The 20,854-nt window shown below is 49.7% G+C and overlaps 9 protein-coding genes across 11 annotated transcripts; 4 read left to right on the top strand and 5 right to left on the bottom strand.

Moving 5' to 3' along the window:
* The first annotated feature begins 199 nt into the window (after window positions 1-199).
* On the top strand, window positions 200-825 carry LOC108077420 (protein FAM32A-like). The gene has a single exon (XM_017170722.3). It carries the CDS (start codon window positions 294-296, stop codon window positions 663-665), a length of 372 nt encoding a protein of 123 aa, XP_017026211.1. The 5' UTR covers window positions 200-293; the 3' UTR covers window positions 666-825.
* On the bottom strand, window positions 686-2,555 carry morgue (modifier of rpr and grim, ubiquitously expressed). Its single transcript, XM_017170720.3, has 2 exons — window positions 2,333-2,555; window positions 686-2,247 (listed from the first exon to the last, which is right to left on the bottom strand). Exons 1-2 carry the CDS (start codon window positions 2,474-2,476, stop codon window positions 913-915), a joined length of 1,479 nt encoding a protein of 492 aa, XP_017026209.1. The 5' UTR covers window positions 2,477-2,555; the 3' UTR covers window positions 686-912.
* Window positions 2,552-4,580, top strand: Elp3 (elongator complex protein 3). Its single transcript, XM_017170719.3, has 4 exons — window positions 2,552-2,696; window positions 2,761-3,002; window positions 3,063-3,928; window positions 3,987-4,580. The coding sequence occupies exons 1-4, from the start codon at window positions 2,675-2,677 to the stop codon at window positions 4,504-4,506; spliced, it is 1,650 nt and encodes a 549-aa protein (XP_017026208.1). The 5' UTR covers window positions 2,552-2,674; the 3' UTR covers window positions 4,507-4,580.
* Window positions 4,581-4,630: 50 nt separating this feature from the next.
* Window positions 4,631-6,728, bottom strand: MFS18 (major facilitator superfamily transporter 18). Its single transcript, XM_017170721.3, has 3 exons — window positions 6,305-6,728; window positions 5,856-6,243; window positions 4,631-5,799 (listed from the first exon to the last, which is right to left on the bottom strand). The coding sequence occupies exons 1-3, from the start codon at window positions 6,370-6,372 to the stop codon at window positions 4,936-4,938; spliced, it is 1,320 nt and encodes a 439-aa protein (XP_017026210.1). The 5' UTR covers window positions 6,373-6,728; the 3' UTR covers window positions 4,631-4,935.
* A 291-nt stretch (window positions 6,729-7,019) lies between these two features.
* On the bottom strand, window positions 7,020-10,985 carry LOC108077425 (PHD finger protein 14). Of its 2 annotated transcripts, none has more exons than XM_017170728.3 (2): window positions 8,706-10,985; window positions 7,020-7,914 (listed from the first exon to the last, which is right to left on the bottom strand). In XM_017170728.3, the coding sequence occupies exons 1-2, from the start codon at window positions 10,903-10,905 to the stop codon at window positions 7,130-7,132; spliced, it is 2,985 nt and encodes a 994-aa protein (XP_017026217.1). In that variant the 5' UTR covers window positions 10,906-10,985; the 3' UTR covers window positions 7,020-7,129. The 2 variants fall into 2 exon arrangements, 1 of the variants encoding a protein (XP_017026217.1); XR_011444359.1 differs by having other exon boundaries at window positions 7,775-7,914; window positions 8,018-10,985.
* Window positions 10,986-11,104: 119 nt separating this feature from the next.
* Secp43 (tRNA Selenocysteine associated protein) lies at window positions 11,105-12,352 on the bottom strand. The gene is made up of 2 exons (XM_017170730.3): window positions 12,218-12,352; window positions 11,105-12,155 (listed from the first exon to the last, which is right to left on the bottom strand). The coding sequence occupies exons 1-2, from the start codon at window positions 12,251-12,253 to the stop codon at window positions 11,187-11,189; spliced, it is 1,005 nt and encodes a 334-aa protein (XP_017026219.1). The 5' UTR covers window positions 12,254-12,352; the 3' UTR covers window positions 11,105-11,186.
* ND-B8 (NADH dehydrogenase (ubiquinone) B8 subunit) lies at window positions 12,314-14,422 on the top strand. The gene is made up of 4 exons (XM_017170616.1): window positions 12,314-12,319; window positions 14,010-14,059; window positions 14,109-14,215; window positions 14,271-14,422. The coding sequence occupies exons 1-4, from the start codon at window positions 12,314-12,316 to the stop codon at window positions 14,420-14,422; spliced, it is 315 nt and encodes a 104-aa protein (XP_017026105.1).
* Window positions 14,373-15,426, bottom strand: LOC108077340 (probable pseudouridine-5'-phosphatase). Of its 2 annotated transcripts, XM_070283430.1 has the most exons (4): window positions 15,408-15,426; window positions 15,277-15,352; window positions 15,000-15,218; window positions 14,373-14,835 (listed from the first exon to the last, which is right to left on the bottom strand). In XM_070283430.1, exons 2-4 carry the CDS (start codon window positions 15,338-15,340, stop codon window positions 14,426-14,428), a joined length of 693 nt encoding a protein of 230 aa, XP_070139531.1. In that variant the 5' UTR covers window positions 15,341-15,352; window positions 15,408-15,426; the 3' UTR covers window positions 14,373-14,425. The 2 variants fall into 2 exon arrangements, with proteins under 2 accessions (XP_070139531.1, XP_017026118.1); XM_017170629.3 differs by lacking the exon at window positions 15,408-15,426.
* A 124-nt stretch (window positions 15,427-15,550) lies between these two features.
* Window positions 15,551-20,707, top strand: Tango1 (transport and golgi organization 1). The gene is made up of 7 exons (XM_017170727.2): window positions 15,551-15,816; window positions 15,936-18,095; window positions 18,168-18,610; window positions 18,667-18,799; window positions 18,858-19,482; window positions 19,537-19,638; window positions 19,688-20,707. Exons 1-7 carry the CDS (start codon window positions 15,666-15,668, stop codon window positions 20,442-20,444), a joined length of 4,371 nt encoding a protein of 1,456 aa, XP_017026216.1. The 5' UTR covers window positions 15,551-15,665; the 3' UTR covers window positions 20,445-20,707.
* The last annotated feature ends 147 nt before the right edge of the window (window positions 20,708-20,854 follow it).

The raw sequence follows: 20,854 nt of genomic DNA, 5'->3' as shown, positions 1-20,854 counted from the left end.
TTTATCATTAAGCTATTGGATAATGGTCAGAGCAAAGATGAGATAAAAATTCTTTTTAAAATTTATTTTAAGTGAAAGGAAACGGAAACAAATTTAGGAAAGAACTCGACGGAATATTTCAAAGATCCTTTATTTGACCAAACGCTATGTTTTAGTATATTCCCTAACGCAAATGGTATCTTTAAAAAATCCAAGCTACGGTCATACTGTTTCATTTGTTGTTCTCAAAGTTTGTTTACGAAATTTATCAAGACTAAATATCTTCTAATTAAAAACTTAAAAAGAACAGAGCCATGTCCGACGAGTACGCCTGCGTGGCCAAGGGCAAGCTCAAGCTAAAGAACGATTCTGACCTAAAGAAGAAAAAGAAGAAGCACAAGAGCAAGGACAGGGAAAAGCAGGAGCTGCAAAGGTCGTGCGTGGAGCAGCAACTAGCAGAGGTGGCCACCACTTCTAGCTCCAGTGCTGTCTCCAGCACGGCTGGCTACGAGCGCAAGCTGACCAAGGCAGAGCTGGCCAGCAAGAAGCAGCAGGAGAAGATGCGCAACAAGCGGATCATGGACAAGGCGCAGACAACCCACAAGGAGCGCGTGGAGAAGTTCAACGAGCATTTGGACACCCTCACCGAGCACTTTGACATCCCCAAGGTGTCCTGGACGAAGTAATGGAGTGCAGAGGCCAGGAGTAACTTAGAGATTACGTTTATTATTAGGTTAAGTAATTTCGACTATGTTGTGACCTAGGCGGGGGACGTGGTGAAGTGAGAGAGAGGGAGAAAGTCCAAAATAAACAAACCGAATGGCACAACTAAGCTAAATACACAGACATATATGTAGTTACAACGTAAAGGGGGTTAGTTTCCAACTTTCAGTCCAGTGTCCTCCTAGGGCGCCGCTTTCCAGGGCCTAGAGCCTAGCGCGGCGAAATCAGCTCGAACATGGCGTACTTCCAGGTCCAGGAACGCACTAGCTGCTCGAACCGTTCGCGTTCGTGCTCGTAGATGTATCCCAGCTCCGGCTCCATGCACACCTCGGTGTACGGATCGGTGAGCAGGCTCTGGACCGACAGAAGCACCTTGGCCACATTCAGCGCCAGCGACCAGTTGTGCTGCTGAAAGATGTCGATGCCCACGTCGCCGTGCCGCGACACGTTGGGGTGCAGGATCTTGGTGAGGAATCGCACTGTCGGCGGCGCCATCGGATAGCGCTCCGGGAAGTAGATGAATAGAAAGAATTTACCACCCTCGTAGGGGCTACCCGGTGGCCCCAGGATCGTGGCCTGCCAATAGTTATTCTGCCGGTCCAGTGGAATGGCCGAGATGCCCTCGGAGTCGTAGCTGTTCAGCAGATTCGCCTCGCCCCGCAGAAAATTGTACCGCATCACGTTTCCCGGCTCGCGCTCGCCCAGCTGCAGATCGGGATGCTCTGCCGCCTGTCCCCTGCCGCCCATTTCTATCAGACAGGTGCGGCAAAAGCAGGACGACATCAGAGCGCCGTACAGCTTGTACCAGTCGGGATTGTCGGCCAAGCTCTCGAACAACGGCCAGCGCTGCTTTATGTACGCCTTCCACATGCCCTGCGCCGTGTTCTTGCCGACGATGTCATGCCACTGTTTGCACACCTCGCTGGCCATCCACAGCGACATGTCGTCCAGATAGGCGAATATCTTCAGCATCACCTCGACAGGTATTATATTGACGATATTCCTGCTACTGCCACTCGCGCCGCTGCCGCTGGCCGCGTTGTATTCGTGTGCGCGCGCCCGTCCATCGGCCAGTTCATGCATGTAGTGAGGCAGGGCCAGAGGACCTGTCGCCCGCGGCCGCTTGACGGGCAGCAGGAAGGGATTCAGTGCCCGCTCGTGCTCGAAGTCGCGCTCTGGCGTTTCCCTGCGCGGGGGCGCCGCTTCTGGCGGCACCTGTTGTGGCAGATCGGCAGGCTGGGCGACAGGCTGCTGTTCCTGTGGCTCCACCACCGCCTGCTGATTCGCTTGCTGTTGGACAGCCGGCGGCTGTGCATCCTCTAGATCTTCAAAGCCCATGATGTCCACGTCGTTCTCATTCTCCTCGTCCTCCTGCTTATCCTTAAACGGCGGCTCGTCGTTCCCGGAGTCCTCGTCGTCGGATAGCTCCGTCAGCAGCTCCTCCGCCCGCTGCGCGTTGTAAAGGAAGGCGTGGCAGGCACCACAAAGCGGTTCCCCGAAGTTGGGCCCGTAGTACCCGTTGCACACCCAGCAGGTGTTGCTGTTCTGTAAAGCGAAAGGAAGGGCAACTGCGACCGTCAGCTAGTGGCTAAAGAGGACGAGCGGCGACTGGGGCTTGTTGTATACACACCGAAAAGGAGAACGTGGGCTCGATCAGCTGGAGCTTGTCCTTGTCCGCATCATCCGGTTCGTCCATCTCGTCGCTGCTGGAGGCCAGAGCCTCCAGCAACTTCTCCTGGTCCTTGTCCTGCTGCGCTGGCACGCAGCTAGTCATTTTTCCAGAACTCCCGATGTTGCGAAAACAAAAAAACACTTTGTGCGTGCCAGTGTGACCGTGCGCCTACTAACTGCAACTTCTGCGACCGATTGCCACGAACACTTGGTCCATCTCTAGGACAATCGGCCGATAACCAAAACAAAACAGCTGCGGCTCCGCGTCACACGTGCAATTTATGCGAAATAACTACGGAATATGAAGCAAAAGAAGAAGCTGGGCAAGTTGCAGGGCCTCCAAATAACCTCCTTAAGGCAGCCCACTAACCATTGCGCTTATTTCAGGAGTCGGGCTGAGCCGGGAGGAGCGCCAGGTGCTGGTCATCGGTGAAATAATCCAGGAGCTGCTTCAGGCGCACGAAGCGAAGAAAGATGTAAACCTGAACAGGATGAAGTCGCTGGTCTCCTCCAAATACGGACTGGACAGCTCGCCGCGTCTGGTGGACATCATAGCAGCCGTGCCGCAGGACGCCAAGAAGATTCTGCTCCCCAAGCTGCGGGCCAAGCCCATTCGCACAGCTAGCGGGGTAAGTCAGATTCTCCATTTCACAATACCTACATATATTTATTTACATACATCACTTCAGATTGCTGTGGTGGCCGTCATGTGTAAGCCACATCGCTGTCCGCACATCAATATGACGGGTAACATCTGCGTCTACTGTCCCGGAGGCCCAGATAGCGACTTTGAGTACTCGACGCAGTCGTACACGGGCTATGAGCCTACCTCGATGCGGGCAATCCGGGCGCGATACGATCCCTTTCTGCAGACCCGCCACCGGGTGGAGCAGCTAAAGCAACTGGGCCACAGTGTGGACAAGGTGGAGTTCATTGTGATGGGCGGCACGTTCATGTGTTTGGCAGAAGAGTACCGCGACTACTTCATCCGCAACCTGCACGACGCCCTTTCAGGTCACAGCAGCGCCAACGTAGCGGAGGCAGTTCGCTACTCCGAGAAGTCACGAACCAAGTGCATTGGTATCACGATCGAGACCCGTCCCGATTACTGCCTCAAGCGGCACATCTCGGACATGCTTAACTATGGATGCACTCGGCTGGAGATTGGCGTTCAGTCCGTCTACGAGGACGTGGCGAGGGATACGAATCGGGGGCACACTGTGCGGGCAGTGTGCGAGAGCTTTCAGCTGGGCAAGGATGCCGGTTATAAGATCGTGGCTCACATGATGCCCGATCTGCCGAACGTTGATTTTGAGCGCGACATCGAGCAGTTCATCGAATATTTTGAGAATCCCGCCTTCCGCTCCGACGGCCTGAAGATCTACCCCACACTGGTCATCCGCGGCACCGGGCTGTATGAGCTGTGGAAGACGGGGCGCTACAAGTCCTATCCGCCATCAATGCTAGTTGACCTAGTGGCCAAGATCCTGGCACTCGTCCCACCATGGACTCGCGTCTACCGCGTACAGCGCGACATTCCTATGCCGCTGGTTAGGTGAGTTGGCGACTTGGGAATTATTTTTTGGGTTAATTTAACATATTTTTCTTTAAAGTTCTGGCGTAGAGCACGGCAATCTTCGCGAGCTGGCTCTGGCCCGCATGAAGGATCTGGGCACGACTTGTCGTGACGTAAGGACGCGTGAAGTTGGAATCCAAGAAATCCACAACAAGGTGCGTCCGTATGAAATTGAGTTGATACGCCGCGACTACGTGGCCAACGGCGGATGGGAAACGTTTCTCTCATATGAAGACCCCGAGCAAGACATTCTGGTTGGTCTCCTTAGACTGCGTAAGTGCTCGCCGGACACTTTCCGGCCGGAACTAAAGGGTGCGTGCTCCATTGTTCGCGAACTGCACGTGTATGGGTCAGTGGTGCCGGTCAATGCCCGGGATCCCACCAAGTTCCAGCACCAGGGCTTCGGCATGCTGCTAATGGAGGAGGCAGAGCGAATTTCTCGCGAGGAGCACGGCAGCACCAAGCTGGCGGTCATATCGGGAGTGGGCACAAGGAACTATTACCGCAAGCTGGGCTATGAGCTTGACGGGCCCTACATGTCCAAGAGTATAGCTTAATATGGAATCTTTGACAATGGCCGGCCTTAAATAAATATCCACTTAGTTAATGGACAATGTTTTTTAAGGCTTAAGGATTGGTATTAGTTGATTCGGTGCAAAAGCGACCAAAAACAACGGAAGCTCTGGAGTTAAACATTTTTATTTGATCACGCTAGGAGTAGTAAGATTTTGCTACTTAAACCTATGTCCTAAATATATACATTAATATATACCGAATGAGTCGAAACATTTGATTCTATCTGATAGCGAGGCATCGCAGGGTAGTACTCCGAAGTACAATATATTCGGCTTCGATTCTCTTCACGACAGTTAATCGCTCGTCAACTAAATAGTAATTTAATTTTTTGCAAAGGACCTAGTCTCACGTACATAAACGTAAATAAATAAGATTATTTCCAAAAGTTTAGGAATATGTCCGAGAGAATGTTAAACAATGGCCTCCGCTGAGCCGAAGACCATAAATATTATCCAACCCACTAGATTGATGCCCGCCGCCGCGCTGAAGACCATCGGCCAGCTCTGGGTGAGCTCCAGAATGTGGCCGGCGAGATAAACGCCAAGGAAGCCAGGAATCGCGCCCACCGTGTTCATTAGCCCAAAGACGCTGCCCGAGTGCATGGGGGCCAGGTCCTGGGGATTAACCGTCACTGCATTGTTGTGGAAGCCCGTCCCACCGATGATGATGGTCATGCAAATGAGGGCCGTATGGAAGTCCGAGGTGCGGCTCATCACAAACAAGGCTAGATTCTGGGCCGCAAAGCAGCAGCTCTGGATGAGCTTGCGCACCGTCGTTGTGTGCCATTCGCGGGCGAGTAGCTTCGTGGTCAAATACTTGGCAAAGAGTGTGCACGGCGGCAGGGCCAGCCACGGAATCATGTTGACCACCCAGCCTTTGGCGTGTGGGAAACCGTCGTGGAAGTACGTTGGCAGCCACGAGAGCAGCACAAAAAAGCAGTTCATCTCGCAGGCGTGCGTCAGGACACAGGCCCAGAAGGACAGACGGCTGAAGTAGCGCAGCCAAGGCACGGCTGTCGTCTCCACAGGACTTTTGTTTGCGCACAGGCGAGATGGCGTGGCAATGTTGATGATCCTATTCCGCTCACCAGCCATGGCGTAGTAACGTAGGACAAGGGCCCAGGCGACGCCCATCAGGCCGATAACCCGGAAGACATACGACCAGCCAAAGTAGTCAAGCAGGAACGAGCCCATAATTCCCGTGAGCAGAGTGCCCAAGGCGGAGCCGGCTGTGAGCAGCCCAAAGAAGCTGCTGCGCTCGTTGGGGCAGAGGTTCTGCAGATGGGAGATTTAGATGAGAGATTAATTAAGCCTGCTTGGCACTTACTCACCTGACTGGTTAGGCTAATCATGCTGGGAAAGTGGACACCCTGGAGGGCGCCGTTCAGAATGCGAATGGCCACGATGAAGGGAATGGCATAGCTCTTGATGGAACCGGCAGACCAGATAATTGTGGGCATCAGGAATGTGATGAGCGACCAGCCGACGGCCGCGCACAATATGACACGCTGCCCGCCAAATCTATCGCTGAAATAGCCGCCCACCACCTGCGTCAGGGTGTAGCCCCAGAAAAAGGAGCTGAGCACAGTGCCAGAGTCGGTTTTTGTCCACTTTTGAGCGGAGGCGACAGCCGGCACCAGCAGCGGCATGGTTGTGCGGGTGGAATACAGCATGCAGGTGCCCGTTATCAGGGTGATAAACCACACGCGCTTCTCGTGCCTGCAACAAAACGGAACTCTCAGATATTGATGCTTAGAGAGTCAGGGCCAGTTCTCCGCACCTGGTCCATATACTCTGTGTGTCCACCAGCTCCCCGCGCAACAGCGAATACTTAAGTTTCTCATCCATGGTGGCGACACTGGAACAACTGCGTCCGGAGCGGAACGATCCTAATCTGACTGCTTGCCGTTCACGTCACACATTCCAGCTTCCAAATGCTGCGTCGCTTGCCGCTGTGGCATATTCTAATGTTTGTTTACGTTCATTCAGTAAGCTAACCGAACCTTGTGTACTTGCGCAGCGCCTGTTAAAATTATGTTTTTACGTGGCCATTTTTCTGAGCTGCCGCTGGATTAGAACATTGTGCGGCCAGGTCGACTTTAGAATGCGCTCTCTTCTCTGAAAGCATGTGGGACTGGCTACGAGGTTCATCTAAAATTCGTAATTGTTGCCTGATTATTCTCTCAGTGCCAGAGTTTTGTTTACAAAATAACAGATTTTTTTTTTAAGTTCTAAAATTACTCAAGGATAAGATTTCCTTAGGGCGGAAATACTCCATCGTGCCAATTGTAGGGTGTACACTAAATAGTGTGACCGAACTTTGTCACTAGCGATGTTTTACTGTAAAAGACCGCAATTTTTCAAACGAGTAAAATATCGTATATCTAAAATTTAATTAACTTAACAAATCAAACATGATTTGTGATCCCGAAAGATTCCCCAGAAATATGATATAAAAGAACACACTTTTTTTAATTTGAAATATTATGTATAAATTATCTTGGCATTATGTATAATTCGAAATTTTTTGCAAATATCGCAAACTATATTAGATATTTTGTGTCCGGGCTTAAAAAAACTAAAGATAGTTAATAAATATTCTTAGTTACTTTTTCTTGGGCAGTGCATCCTCGTCAGTGGGATCGCAGTCGGCACAGTGCCAGGAGTAGCCACGTATCTTGGGCGACTTCTTCAGCGGCGGTTCGAGGCAGGCAAAGTGGTAGTGCCTATGGCATTCGTCGCAGGTTACCACCTGATTGGACTTGCCCGTCTGGCTGCAGACGCAGCAGTTAATCTCCACATTCGGTTTGGTGTTGGACGCCCTTGGCCGACCCACACGTGGCTTTCGGGGGCTCTGCTTTCGCGGACTAACCTTGCGCTTGGGCGATGGTGATGGAGTGATGGGTATGACAGCCTCCTTGGGCTCCCGCACCTTAGGCGGCAGCACCACCGGCGTCAGAGCCTGTTCCGCACCCTGGACACTATCCTCGACCGTTTCCACGGAGGTGGGACGCGAAGCCTCGTCCACGGATCGGACCGCATTGGCCGGCACGTAGAAGTACTGCGACTCGGGCGCATCCTCGCCGGGCAGTCGGAGGGCCTTGAAGATGATCTTGATTGTGCTGCCCGAGGAGTTGGCCGCAATGTCCAGGTGAGACGACGATTCGTCGAGGTGGGCACGCTTTTTCCGCTTCCGCTTGTGCTCCTTGCCCATGGACTTCTCGGTATCCGACGACAGATTATGCTTATTCTTGTGCTTGTCCTTGCGCTTGCCCTTCCGGGACAGCTTGCCGCTGGAGTCGTCAATGGAGTCCTCACAGCCAGAAAGGTTTATGGGCGCTACAATAGGTGCAGGAGCAGCAGTATCTGCCGTGGCATTAGCAGCGGGAACTGGCGGAAAAGGAATCACGACAAGAAATAATGGTTATTAGGGTTAAATTTAAATGATTTTTATCTAAGCATATTCCCCAGTTATGAGGTACCCGGTACTCACGCATCTGTTTACTCCAGGGGTGTTCTCGGACTCCGTAACAAAGCCAAATAGTTGAATGTAACATTTTGAACCGACTATGCAAATATTGTGGTTTTACATATATTCTAATACATAATATTGTTGTTGTTTTAAAATAACCAGCTTACATGCTGTGTAATTTAGTTTTTCTTCTTCTGTTTGTTTTTATTTAATTCCAAATTAAATTTAAGAAATTATAACACGAACCAAATAAGGAATAATAAAACAGTTTTGTTATGCTTTTCAAAATAAACCTCCAAGTTTTCAGTCTATTCATTATCTTTCGAATTTTTGATTCTTATCTTATATATTTAATATGATCTAAATATTTGTATTTGCACTACATGTTCCGTAATGTTTTTGCTTTTGATTAATTCCAAATTTATTTCAAGAAATTACAACATGAACCAAATAAAGGTGGAAACAAAACAATTGTTTCAAGGAAACCTTCATGTTTTCAGCTCCTTCATTTTCTTTCCTATATGGCTCTCTTTTCTAAATATATTTCTGTGATCTAAATATCTGCATTTGCATTTGCATATTTCACCAAAAACTTAAACAATTCACAATTTTTGAGGAGTCTCCGAATCAATTTTAGGAATTATATTCAAGGATAATAAGGACAAAGCACCGATACCGTTGGCAGTGTGAATTCCCCACATTAACTCACCATTAATGGGTGTTTTACGGGGCGATTGGATTCTGGGACGCTTCGGTGACTTGGCCAGGTCCTCAATGACCGTCTCGGAAGTAGTTGCCGGCGGCAATGATTTGTTTAGCGGCCGCTTGGCCACTGCTGCCTCCTTTGAAGTTGTCAGTGGAGCGGTGGCCAGAGGCAACGGCACATCGTCCAGGGAATACCGATCTACATACACCAAGTGGCCGTCTTTGTTGAAGCGCGTACGCGATTTCCTTGGCCCGGTCGAGATTTCAGTAACAACATCAGAACCGTCCGATTTGTCGCAGCACTCGGAGCACTGCCAGCCATATTGCTTGGACTTCTTCGGGGGACGCGTTAGCGGCGGGTTCAGGCAGCCCAGATGATAGTGCAGGTTACAGGTGTCGCACTTGACCAGCAAATGCTGATCCTTGCTTCGCTTACAAATCCCGCAGGCCGTTGAATGGGCGGCGTCCACGCTTCCAGTTCCCTGCTTGCCGTGCTTATTAGCATGGGTGCTGAGCATGCGGGACGCGTCCAGCTTGCTGCCTGGCGGGCCTAGATGCCCAAGCGGAAACCCCACGCCCATCTTGAGAGCAGCTGCCGTCGGCACAGAGATGGGCCGCTGGGGTGGAGTGGGTGTGCTCGTCTTGGCCGGATGTGACTCTGGCAGCGGATGTGCTATCATCTCCACGGTGGGAAGACCAATGTTGGGTATTATTTGTGCCAGAGCAGTGTGCAGAGACTTAATGCTGGCCAATAGAGTATCTTTTGTGGACTTGACAGCCTTGCGCTCTTCCAAAGCACTGTCATACTGAGCTCTTAATACATCCTGATCCTTGGACAGGATGGCGTTGTGCGAGATGAGCTGGCGCTGCTGCTCTCGGAAGTCCTCCATACGCACTATGCGATCCATGTAGTAGGCGGTGAACTCTACGCTAAAGGCCGGCGCAATGTGCCACTTCTTCCGGATGTCGGTCAGAGCGTTGATGTGCGCCTCGCGCTGCTCCAGATGCTGCACATCCACCGACATGACCTCCGCCTTGGCCAACAGGCGGCGGCAGGCCGAAGCGGAGGTGGTTAGCAAGCGCGACATCTTCTGTGTGGGTACCCACGGAATGGGCTTGAGCTCCTTGTGCCGAGCGTATTTGTGCTGGATTTTAAGTAGCTTGCGCTGAATTCTCGCCTGGGCTGGATTTGGATCGGGTTCCTCGTTGGGTCCAGTTGTCTTCGCCTCCTTTTCCCTGGCTCGCTGCAACATGTTAAGACGGAGGGTGTGGTAATTTCGGCGCCGCTTCTTGATCATCTCCTTTTCAGAGTGCACCTTACAATGGGCGTAAAACGGATCGGCTGCATCGTCCTCGTGATGCGCCTCAATGAGGAAGCCGGCGACCTGTGCACAGGTCACGTGGAAGTACGTCTTGCACATGCCAGCATCACAGCCGATGCAGACGCCGGAGCGGGCGAAAAGCGCATTGTCGCATAGGGAGCACACCTTGGCGCCCCACTTACTATATTGCATCTCGAAAAGTGTAACCGAGGACAATTGCTCCACCTCGCCAAAGGCCACTCCAGGTACGTACAGGGCGCAGATGAGGTGCACCCACTTTCCGACGTCCGTCTCCTTGTAGATACCGCCTTTATTGGGGCACAACTCGCAGTCGGGCTCCGATACTCCAGCGCGGCAGGCCTCACAAAACCACGGCTCCGTGGAGCAGGTGGAGTTGGTGCTGGAGATGCTCACATTATCGCTGACGCCGTAGCAGCCCTCGTGCACCGATACGCCACAGGAGTCACACTCGACGATCTCGTTGACGTCGTCGCTGCGTTCGCCTAGGCAAACGCAGCACATCCGCTTCGCGGGCGCACTGGATAGCTGCAGTGGGGCCCGAATGGTTCCGACCGCAGTATGGTCGATCCCATTGATGCCATTTTCGTGGGGAGGCGCCGCTGTGCCCGCAGCTTCGCTTTCAGCCAGCAGCTGGCGAAGCTGCAGCGTCGAGTCCTCGCTCTCAGCATCCGAGTCCTCGTCAGAGCCCGATCCGCTGCTTGCGTCGCTGCTGCCGTCTCCGTCGCTCTCGTCCTTTGAGCCATCGGAGCAGTTATCAATGTCAGGCAGGAAATCGCTGTCTGATGAGCTTTCGCCCAGGTCGAAGTCCAGCAAAGCCTGTGTGGTGACTTTCGGCTGGCGCACTCTTTTAAAGGGCGCCATCAGAGAGCAGGATAATTGAACTTTTTCCCAATTTTCTTTTCAATTTCTTTTTTTTCAATTAATGTGACCAGATTGGCGAATGTTTTGATAAATGTGACAAACGGCCGTAGTTTCTTATCGTTATCGAAGTCTATCGAAGAACTAATTTCAAATTTAATTTTCTTAAAACAAACACATTTTCTTAAATATTTTTATATTTAATGGAAATTATTTTTTAAGAGGGCGAAGAGTGAACATGTACTTTCAGGTTTAAATTACTTTAAAATGGTAGAAACAGCGGCTTAGAACACCTCCAACTGCTCTATGGGCAGCCACTTTGAGCTCTCCAAAGCGTCGTACAGGCGACGATCCGCATCAGCAGTTTCGCGATTTAGCTTATCGACGTCCAGAACAAATTTGTGTTCCACCAGCCCGTAGTCCCCCTCCGCCCCATTCGAAGCGGCGGCATTTGTATGCTGCTGTTGCTCGTACTGGGCACTGCGCTGGGCGCTCCAGGCTTCTGCGTGCTGAGCAAGTGTTTGCGGATTCGAGTGCGACTGCGACATGGCTTGCTGGTAGTAGGCGGCGGCATCTGTAATTGAGGGACCACCTTGCTCATAGTAGCCCTGCCAGGCGTGGTATCCTTGCCAGTATGTGCTGGTGGGATCGTAGTATTGCGAGAAATCCGACCCCCCGGCTGTGCTTCCGGAACCGTAGCCATAGTTACTGCTCGTGTCTCCAAGGGCGGCACTCAATTCGGACTTGGGCTTCGGCACAGCATTGCAGATCTTGATGGGTTTGCTGCCTAGGCCGATGTAGCCGTTCATGTCGTACAGTGCCGATTTCTGCTCGTCCTCGATGCCGAAGCGCACGAAGCCATAGCCCTTGGAGAAGCCCAGGCTGTCCAGGATCACCTTGGCCGTCTTGATCGAGGTGAACTTGCTCGAAAAGACCTTGTACAACTGGTAGTCGTCCACGTCGGAGCTGAGGTCGCCCACCCACACGCTGAACTCCCGCTCGTTGCCCGGTAACTTGTACGAGTTGCTGGCCGAATTGAGCCGAAACCGCACAATGGGATTGGTGCCAGGAATGGGCTTGCCGTTCAGCTTGTGCATCGCGTCCAGGGCGTGGTCGTCTGATATAAAGTTGACGAAACAGTAGCCAGCCGGTTCGCCGGTGTATTTATTACGCATCAAGCGCACCGTGGTGGGATCCTCGCCCATCTTGCGAAAAGCGGCGATGATGAAGTTCTCCGTCATGTAGGACTCCAGCTGAAATGGCAAAGCAGGAGGCTTGACTACCATCTTTTTGTATAATACTGTTGGCTACTTACGCTGCCCATCCACAGCTGACAATGAACGGATGCCATATTTTCTTGAATTAGAGTTTTACTGCGATCCTTTAAAATTCGAGCAATTCTGTTTACTAAATGGAGGTAGTGATGACAATGCTGTCAATCAGCTGTCATACTTAATCGATTGATTTATCGATTATTTTTGAAAGGTGGCGAAACGTAACGAATTTATTACGTTACAGTTTGAAACGTAAAATGTTTCACATTCCTTATGCCCATATGATACAGTAATGCAGTTTTCATTAATTAGCTACTTCATTAGAACCTTGAAAGAGTCAACTATATGTGTAATTTTGTGTAATTTTGCTTGAATTTTGCTTGGATTATTTTGGTAATACGACTACGGTCACACCGACCGTAAAAGGTAAACAAAAAAAACGGCCGCCATTCGCGGCGTATTATTATGAATTTCTGAATTTCTCGTCGAAGTATTATTGCATAAATAAATGCAGAATCCTTTAAATTTATGTTTTTAACCTATAATACTTAAAATTTTTTTAATTATTACAAAAAACATCATTTTAATTAATTTTACAGCGCAAGAACCTTGCTACCGCAAAACATATTATTTTTGCTAATTTTCTAATATATTTTCAGTTCAAAAAACAAGCGAAATGATATAAAAATAAAATTCTCATTGTGAGACCATACTGTCAATGAACTGGCTAATACATTTTTCAATTACAATTTTCTTCATTAAACCCGTATTTTGTTATCGAATATCTAGTATATAATATGTAGATCTATCGATTACCGCGGCAATGAAGTAGCTAATGCATTGTTCTAATGCATTAGAGCGCCATATAGTCGTCTTGCTCGCACTTGTGTAAAACGCTATAGCGCTGTCAAATCTTTAATGAAGTCTCTAATTAATGCGGCAGTGTCATCCCACTATTAACAAAATGTTTTTAAACGCATTGATGCGAATTACCTAAAGTTTGACAAGCACTGATGCGAATTACTTAGTATTTGACAACCCTATACAGTAACGGCTTTTAGTTTCATTGCTTTTTCTAGCGTTTCACACCAAATTTAAGGGGGGGGTAAGGTATTTAATTTTTTTTTGCGTAAATTTTTTTTTATTTTTTATTTTAAAAGTTCAATATCTTAAGAATATTGTGTCCAAGTTTTACATCAATCATAGTAAAATTGACGAAGTTATGCGGAGCTGAACGAAGGTCGGTTGGTGTTCAATGCATGAGAATCACAAAGTTTAAAGCGCTCTCCTGAAAAATGCCATTTTGAAAATCGGTGTACACGATAACTAAAAATATACTGAACCAATCGGTTTGAAATTTGGAACATAACTTCTTTAGATAATTCTACAGGTATTCTCGTCGAGCTTTTTTTAATTTTTAATTTTCTTATATTTTTTATTTAACAAATTAACTTAATTTTTTAGTCAAAAATCGGGGTTTTGACTTCAAATTTTGATAAAAAATAGGGAAAAAATTTTAAAAATAAAAACGCTTCGAGAATACCTCGGGACACTTATCCTTTAACGAATGAGGTATAATTTTTGTAGATCGGATGATTCTGTGGACAGTTAGGATGTACACCGCAAACCAACTTTTTTTGGAGGCGTCTCGGGAGATTCCCTATAACTCCTCTACCTCTAAATATTTTTCAATACAAAATTTATCACAAACTGTTCAAATGTTGTGTTATTATATGGTATTTAATTCGTTAAGCTAGCTTTAGCCGTTTCGCCACAACATTTTTTTGAAAAGTGGGCATTTTTGCACCGAATTAACCTTACCCCCCCTTAAAGGAAGTTCGCATCATACTAGACCCCAAGGGTGTCGCCTCCAAGGGCGCCAGGTGAGTTCTTCATTTCCGGTTATGCCCGTTATATAATATACCCTCCCAGGGAATATGTCCAAAAGTTTTACCCAAATCTGAAGAAACAGAACCCAGACCTGCCGATCTTAGTGCGCGAGTGCTCCGGCGTCCAGCCCCGTCTTTATGCCCGCTATGGTAAGTCATACAACGTACTTGGAAACTTTAAATATTTTCAAACTCTTCTCTCTAGGCAACGGCAAAGAGGTGTCCTTGCCCCTAGCCAACAAGGCTGCTCCCGACATACACAAAAATATTGAGGCGGTCGGCCAGGCTGGAATAAAGGCAACAATACTACCATTTATATATATATTTGTTTGTATTACGCTTCTTAAGCTGGAATAAAAATCAATCCTCGAACGGAGGCAGTCCGAATTGCTCGGGTTTAAAGTCAGCAAGGGAACGCAGAACCAGAGTTGCGTGAGAGCACTTCTCCGGGGACAGTCGAGGATCCGGCACCATGACCACTTGCATGCCGGCGCTATTGCCTGCTGCCACACCATTGGGCGAATCCTCGAACACCAAGCAGTCGGCGGCAGCGGGCGGCTTTACAAATCTGCCAGCAGCCACCAGGAAGATATCGGGCGCGGGCTTACCGTTCGCAACTTCGCTGTCAGTGCCGCACACCTTGTGGTTGAACAGATCGAACAGCTCCTGGTGATCGGTGAACTTTAGCTCCATCATTTCGGCGCTGGAGCTGGTGGCCAGTGCAAAGGGCACCTGGTTGGCGTGGAGGTGACGCAAAAGGCGATCAGCTCCTAGAAACGGGCAAAAGTAAATACAAATTGATAAGGATCTAGAGCAGAGTTGCAATAAGCCTTTTTTAAAGGAGGGAAAGCATTGTAGACTGAAGCGTACTGCTAACCTTCTAGCCTTCATCTCCGCCAAGTGCGGGTCGGCAGAGCAGAACGGAGTGGGGTACCTGGCATTAATTCAGAATTCCGCATCAGTTTCTCGGTATTGGAGCGCTGCTGCTGGGCCAACTCTTCCCATGGTACAGGTAGGCCGTAGTGTTTGACCATGAATTCCGCTGCCTCCCGCGTTTGCAGGCCCATCATTTGCTCCTTCACTTCGAACGTGAAAGTCTTGCCGTATGGACCTAGTGTCATTTTCGACGCTTCCGTATAAAGGCGCTCCGTATCTGTTGCACATTTCAGTTGTTAAAATAAGAGGTCCATTCCAAACGCACACAAACTCACCCAGCAGCAGGCCGTCCATATCGAAGAGGCAGTGCGTCACCTTTCGCAGCACTTTGGTGCCCATTACGTTGATTTCCTGTAAAAGAGTAAATTTATTTCCTGTTGACCACCCGGTGATTTGTTTACTAAACACAGCTAAAGAAGACATTTCTTCGATAACATTTTAAAGGGTAGCAAAATGTATTTTATTTCACATTTCAGAATAAATAGTATTTTTCAGTATTTTTATTCAATTGATGAAAATGACTAAAATTGGCGCACCAAGTACGGTCCCACCGTTGAAAAGCCAACTCAGCTGAAAGTGAAGACATTTTTATACACAAAAAATTTGTAGCTGCAGCAAATAAGTTTATTTTGCACGTCCAATTGAGCCCCAAAGACAATGCAAAATGCGGCTGGCCAACGAGAAAACGAAAATGCAGCCCCAGCTGAGAGACCTGTTCATCGGCCTGGTCTGGATCTGCTGTTGTCTTCCAACATCGACGTGGGCGCAGGGGACACTCTCGGACAAGCGATTGTGCGCTGACCCAAAATGTGAACGTAAGTTGTAATCTTTAGGCGAGACAAGACAGCCGATATTGTGAAACACGCTTTGGGCGGTTTTAAGTTGATGTGGACTGTCTGGAATTGCGTAATTAATGTGTTTTTTTGTGTTGCAGAAATTATCTCAACGGGCATTGCCAAAATCAGCTATGCGACTGGTGGCGAAGGCCTCATATCCTTTAAAATCAACACCCCCATTCGCGTCCTGTCCAAGAGCGCCGGTTCCAACAAGCAGCTCTGGGGCGTGGACATCAACGGCCGACGTGGCTATGCCAACAAGGACTTCATTATGGAGAAGAAGATCCTTGTGCGGGATGCCGAACTAAAGTTTGAGGTACCAGTAGTGGGGCCTGGCAGTCCTCCTAGTCCTCCTGCAGTGGCGGAGCCTCTGCAGACCGTGCTTAACGCTTCTGAGTCATCTGATGACATGGCGACGACCACCACAGCCCCGCTGGACGTTCAAGTGGAGGCCATTGTTGTGGAGAACGACAAAACGAAGGATCAGCAGGCACCTGATCCAACGAAGGCTACTCAGGCCCAGCTGCTGCAGCTGGTGGATGGCACTGAGCTGCCCCTGGAAGCCATTCCAGCTGTAACTGATGGCACACCCAACCCCAAGCCCAGTGATGCAGCGAAGTCAGAACCAGCCTCAACAGCATCTGTTGACTTAAAGCAGACGCAGGAAGCAACGGTGGACTCACAGAAGCCCCAGGATGCTACTGTGGACTCACAGAAGCCGCAGGCTGTAACTGTGGACTCACAGAAGCCCCAGGATGCTACTGTGGACTCACTGAAGCCCCAGGATGCAACTGTGGACTCACAGAAGCTCGAGAATGCAACTGTGGAATTATCGAAGCCCCAAGATGCCACTATTGACTTACAGAAGCGACAGGAAGCAGCTGTTGATGCTAAGAAGCCACAGGAAGCAGCTGTTGATGCTAAGGAGCCGCAGGAAGCAGCCGTTGATGCAAAAAAGCCACAGGAAGAACCAACGGACCCCATTTTGCCTACTGCTGGAGAACAGGATTCAGCAAAACTCTTAGACGCCATCAACGCAGAACTTGAAGACTCTGATGATTTTGATTATGGGGATGACGAGATAGACGAAGACGACGAACTGAACCAAGATAGCGAAGATAAGGAATCGATCGACAGCGATAAATTGAACGATACAAAAACACTTAATGTCATTGAAACTATTGGCATTGAGCAAGAGAACACGACTCTAAATTTGGTAAAGCCAAAGGAAGAAGCCAACGTAGAACAGGCGGAAATAACAAACGCTACCACGGAGCTTCCAAAGGATCTTGCAACGGAAAGTGCATCGGTAGATAAAGAAGTTGTTAAGGAGGTACCGGAAACAACAACCGTTGAGTCACAACCTTTAGAAGCTCTCAAAATCGAGGAAATCACCGAAAAGCTTGAGGTTCCCGAGACACCACCCGCCCGGCCAGCTGTAAGTGAAAGCGTTGACGATGGAGTCGTCAAAGTAGATATAGCTTCGTCTGCGACTGAAGTGAAAACTGAGACTGAAAAGGATTCAAGGGAAAATGCTGATGAGCCCGTTGTGGTTCAATCTGAGGCCAGCTCCACAGGCAGTGGTCCCATTGAAAAGGAATTGGTGAAATCTGAACCTGTTGTCCTGCCACCACTCTTTGAAAATGCTAATCCCGATTATTACAAGCATTTGCAAGAACAACAGCAGCAGCAGACGTTAAAGGAACAAGTGGAGCAACAGACATTAAAAGAGGAACAGCAGCAAGAAGAAGTGAAGCAATCACTGCGGCTTCCGGAACAGCAGCTACCGCTCAGTGACCCAGTGGAACCCGAGTCCAATGAGGTCTACGCTGATCCCAACGATTATTACAATAAGCAGCAAAGTACAGAGTATCCACATCACCAGCACCAGCACCCGGACTACCATCATCATCATCATCCCACAGAAAGGGCAGAACAAACTACTATATCGGCTGTTCCCGACTCACCCTACGGTTCTGTTCACGAAGAGGATGTTACACCCGCACCTCAGGCCGCCGCGGGAGTGGGTTCCGTGGAACCAGTGGCTTTGCCCGCGACAGCAAGTCCCTTGGCGGAAGCTCCCACAAAAGATGATGGTGCCCTGGGATTAGGTTTGTTTGCCACCATCGTGGACACTGTGAATAATTTCATAGGAAAGGAGCCGGAAAGTGCTGGGTTTGATGGTAGCGATGAGCTGCAAAGGATTTTATATCCAGGCGTGGGCGAAGTAGCGGGATCCCCAAGGAAACCTGCGGCAGGTAAGTTCAACTCTTAGGTATTCCTATATACACTTACCCTTAAAATGTTCAATTGATTAATTTTGTTCATAGACTCAGCCCCAACAGTCGACATGGATGGCTACTGTGCTCGGTTTCAGTCGCAGAAGGACGATTATTGCCATCGCTCCATTTCCCTAGATAATTTTGCAGAGATTCTCACCGCCAAGGTGGTGGATCACAGCCTGCTACTGCTGTGCGTGGTCATTGCGGCGGCCTCGTCCCTATTCTTTATTTTTGCCTACTACTGTTTCTGCAACAGCAGCCAAGAGGGAGCACTCCTGTCCAAGCTAAACCATTTGGAGCGCAGCTTGCTGGCCTCCCACAAGGAGAACCATATAATCAAGCATGAACTGATGACGACGCGCCACAAGCTGGCCAGTATCGAGGACAACTCCTTTGGCTCCAACGACATGGTGGCTGAGCTTAAGAAGCAACTGGAAAAGGAGGTCTTTGAGAAAGCCAAGCTGCAAGAGCAGGTTGGCTCACTAGAAAGGGTAAGGGTTTTTCCAAAATTGCATCAATATAATATTAACTCCTTCCCTGTTGCCAGGATCTGGATAATGCGGCTGAGGCTGGACTGGAACTGAACAAGATGCTGTCGGAGGTTCTGAGCAACCAAAACGGCGATGAGGCCTTCTTGAGCACCGTCGATGAGCTGCAGCGGCAGCTGAATGACCAGGAGAGTGAGTATCTTCAAGTCCCCTGCCACATATAATGTTCCATAATCCAATTTTACTGCAGGGATCATGATTGAGATCAACTCGAGCCTGGCGGAAAAGAGTCGCGAGAACAGCGAGCTGCAGTACACTTTCGCGGAGACCACGTCGCGTCTTAACGGCGAGCTAAAGACTCTGCAAGAGGACAACTACGAGCTCGAGATGGAGAAGTCCAGGCTGCAAACCCGTCTGGACGAAATTCAGGCCGAAACGGACGGGGAAATGGCCAAAGTACTCGAGGCACGCAACTACGAGATGCAAAGACTCCAGAACCAGATTCTCGACCTCACCGCCAAGTGGGAGCGAGAGCATGGCGACTATCAAACGAGCTTGGCCAAGATCGAGGCTCTCGAGGATTGCCTCAAGGCCGTGAAGAAGGATGCCAATCTTAATGTTCAGGAGCTGATTGCCTCAGCCAAGACGCGCGGCGAACTTAACGCGGCCCAAAGGAAGTTTGTCGAACTGCAGGCGAAGCTGGAGCAGGAAGTGGCCCACAAGCAGCGCATAGAGGGTCAGCTACAGCAGTCCAGCTCCGATGTGGAGCAGCTCAAGCAGGACTTTAACCAGTCGGAGCGGGACAAGTTGGAGGCGCAGACGAGGCTCGAAGTCCTCTCCGGCTATTTCCGCGAGAAGGAGAACGAACTGAAGAAGTAAGAGAAGGCATCAAAATTGTTTCATTACCCAAGACATCGTTGTCCTTTCAGGGAGCTTAGTCTGCAGGAGACCAAGTGGCTGCAGCATCAGGGCGAAAACGCAAGCACCGTGGAGACGCAGACATTGATGAAGAACGAAATACAGACTCTAAAGTAAGTGATCCCAGAAAAAGTATTTTATGCTCAGCGCTGAATTTTGCAGATCTCAGAACGACGAGCTGCGCGCCGAGATCGAGGCCCAGATAGCCTCGCACAAGGCGCAGATGGGCACGCTGGAAAACCGCGCCCACGAGTCCTGGCTGGCAGCACGTCAGTCGGAGCGCCGGTGCGAAGAGGCGCTGGCCGAGGCCGCCGGACTGCGGCGCAAGTTGACCACCATGGCTAGTGGCGGCGGAGATCCAGTCGCAGTCGAAGCCATTGCTGCTAATGGAGCTGGGCCTGCTCTGGGGGCGGAACTAAAGGCGGCTCCGTCGCCGTTGCCTCTGCCGTTGCCCGGGTTGCCGGGTTCACCCCTGCTGAACATGCCAAATCCACTGCCATTCCTAGCGGCACCCTTCTCACCATTCATGGGCCTGCCGCCGCCGCCATTCCTGCCGCCAGCGGGTGGCGGGGCACGTCCTCCGCCCCTTGGACGCATGCGTTCCCCACCGCCCTCTGCGCGGGGGGATCGGGACCGGGATCGTGATCGGGATCGTTACTCGGACTACAGTGATTACGATGACTATGACGACGACGATGAGGATGAGCGGGATGCTTTGGACCATCGCCGAAGGCACAGCGGAAGCTGGGGTCGCCATCATCACTCCTTCACGCATTCGCCGCGCACATATCGCTCGCTCTCACCGTCGGACAGTCGGTACAACTATAACGACACGGAAACGGACTTTAGTCCCCCGCCAAGTCCGCCGCCAGTCTCTTCCAATCGGAGCGCGGCATCGCGACCCTACAGCGAGGTGTGAGGGAAGACCGTTCCTTTCGCGTAACCAAGTCCTACCAAGTATATTAGACTCAAAAAACTAGTTCAAATATATTTATTAATCAACGATTCGAACGAGGGGTCGAGGGCGGCGGATAAACCTCCGAATCCATTATCCCATTAGCAGGGACTTCAGAGGAGTTCGTTAGCATCAAACACATGAAAACACATTTCGACTCGGCAAGTGGTGAATGATATCCGACAAAAAATTAAAGCAACCAATTAAACACGGTGAAACAAAACCAATGCTAGATGTTTTATTTAACATTTTTTTGAGGGGAGAAAGTTTACCCTTTTTTAGGCGTTTATAGCAGACATTTGGCCATGAGGGCTGTAATTGTAAGCTATGTATAAAGAGATAAGGTAAATTCGGTGCAAAACTGGAGAATTCAT

This window comes from Drosophila kikkawai, chromosome 2L, assembly GCF_030179895.1.
Source record: "Drosophila kikkawai strain 14028-0561.14 chromosome 2L, DkikHiC1v2, whole genome shotgun sequence".
NCBI classification, from domain to species: domain Eukaryota; kingdom Metazoa; phylum Arthropoda; class Insecta; order Diptera; family Drosophilidae; genus Drosophila; species Drosophila kikkawai.
This window is presented reverse-complemented; position numbering and strand designations above follow the sequence as displayed.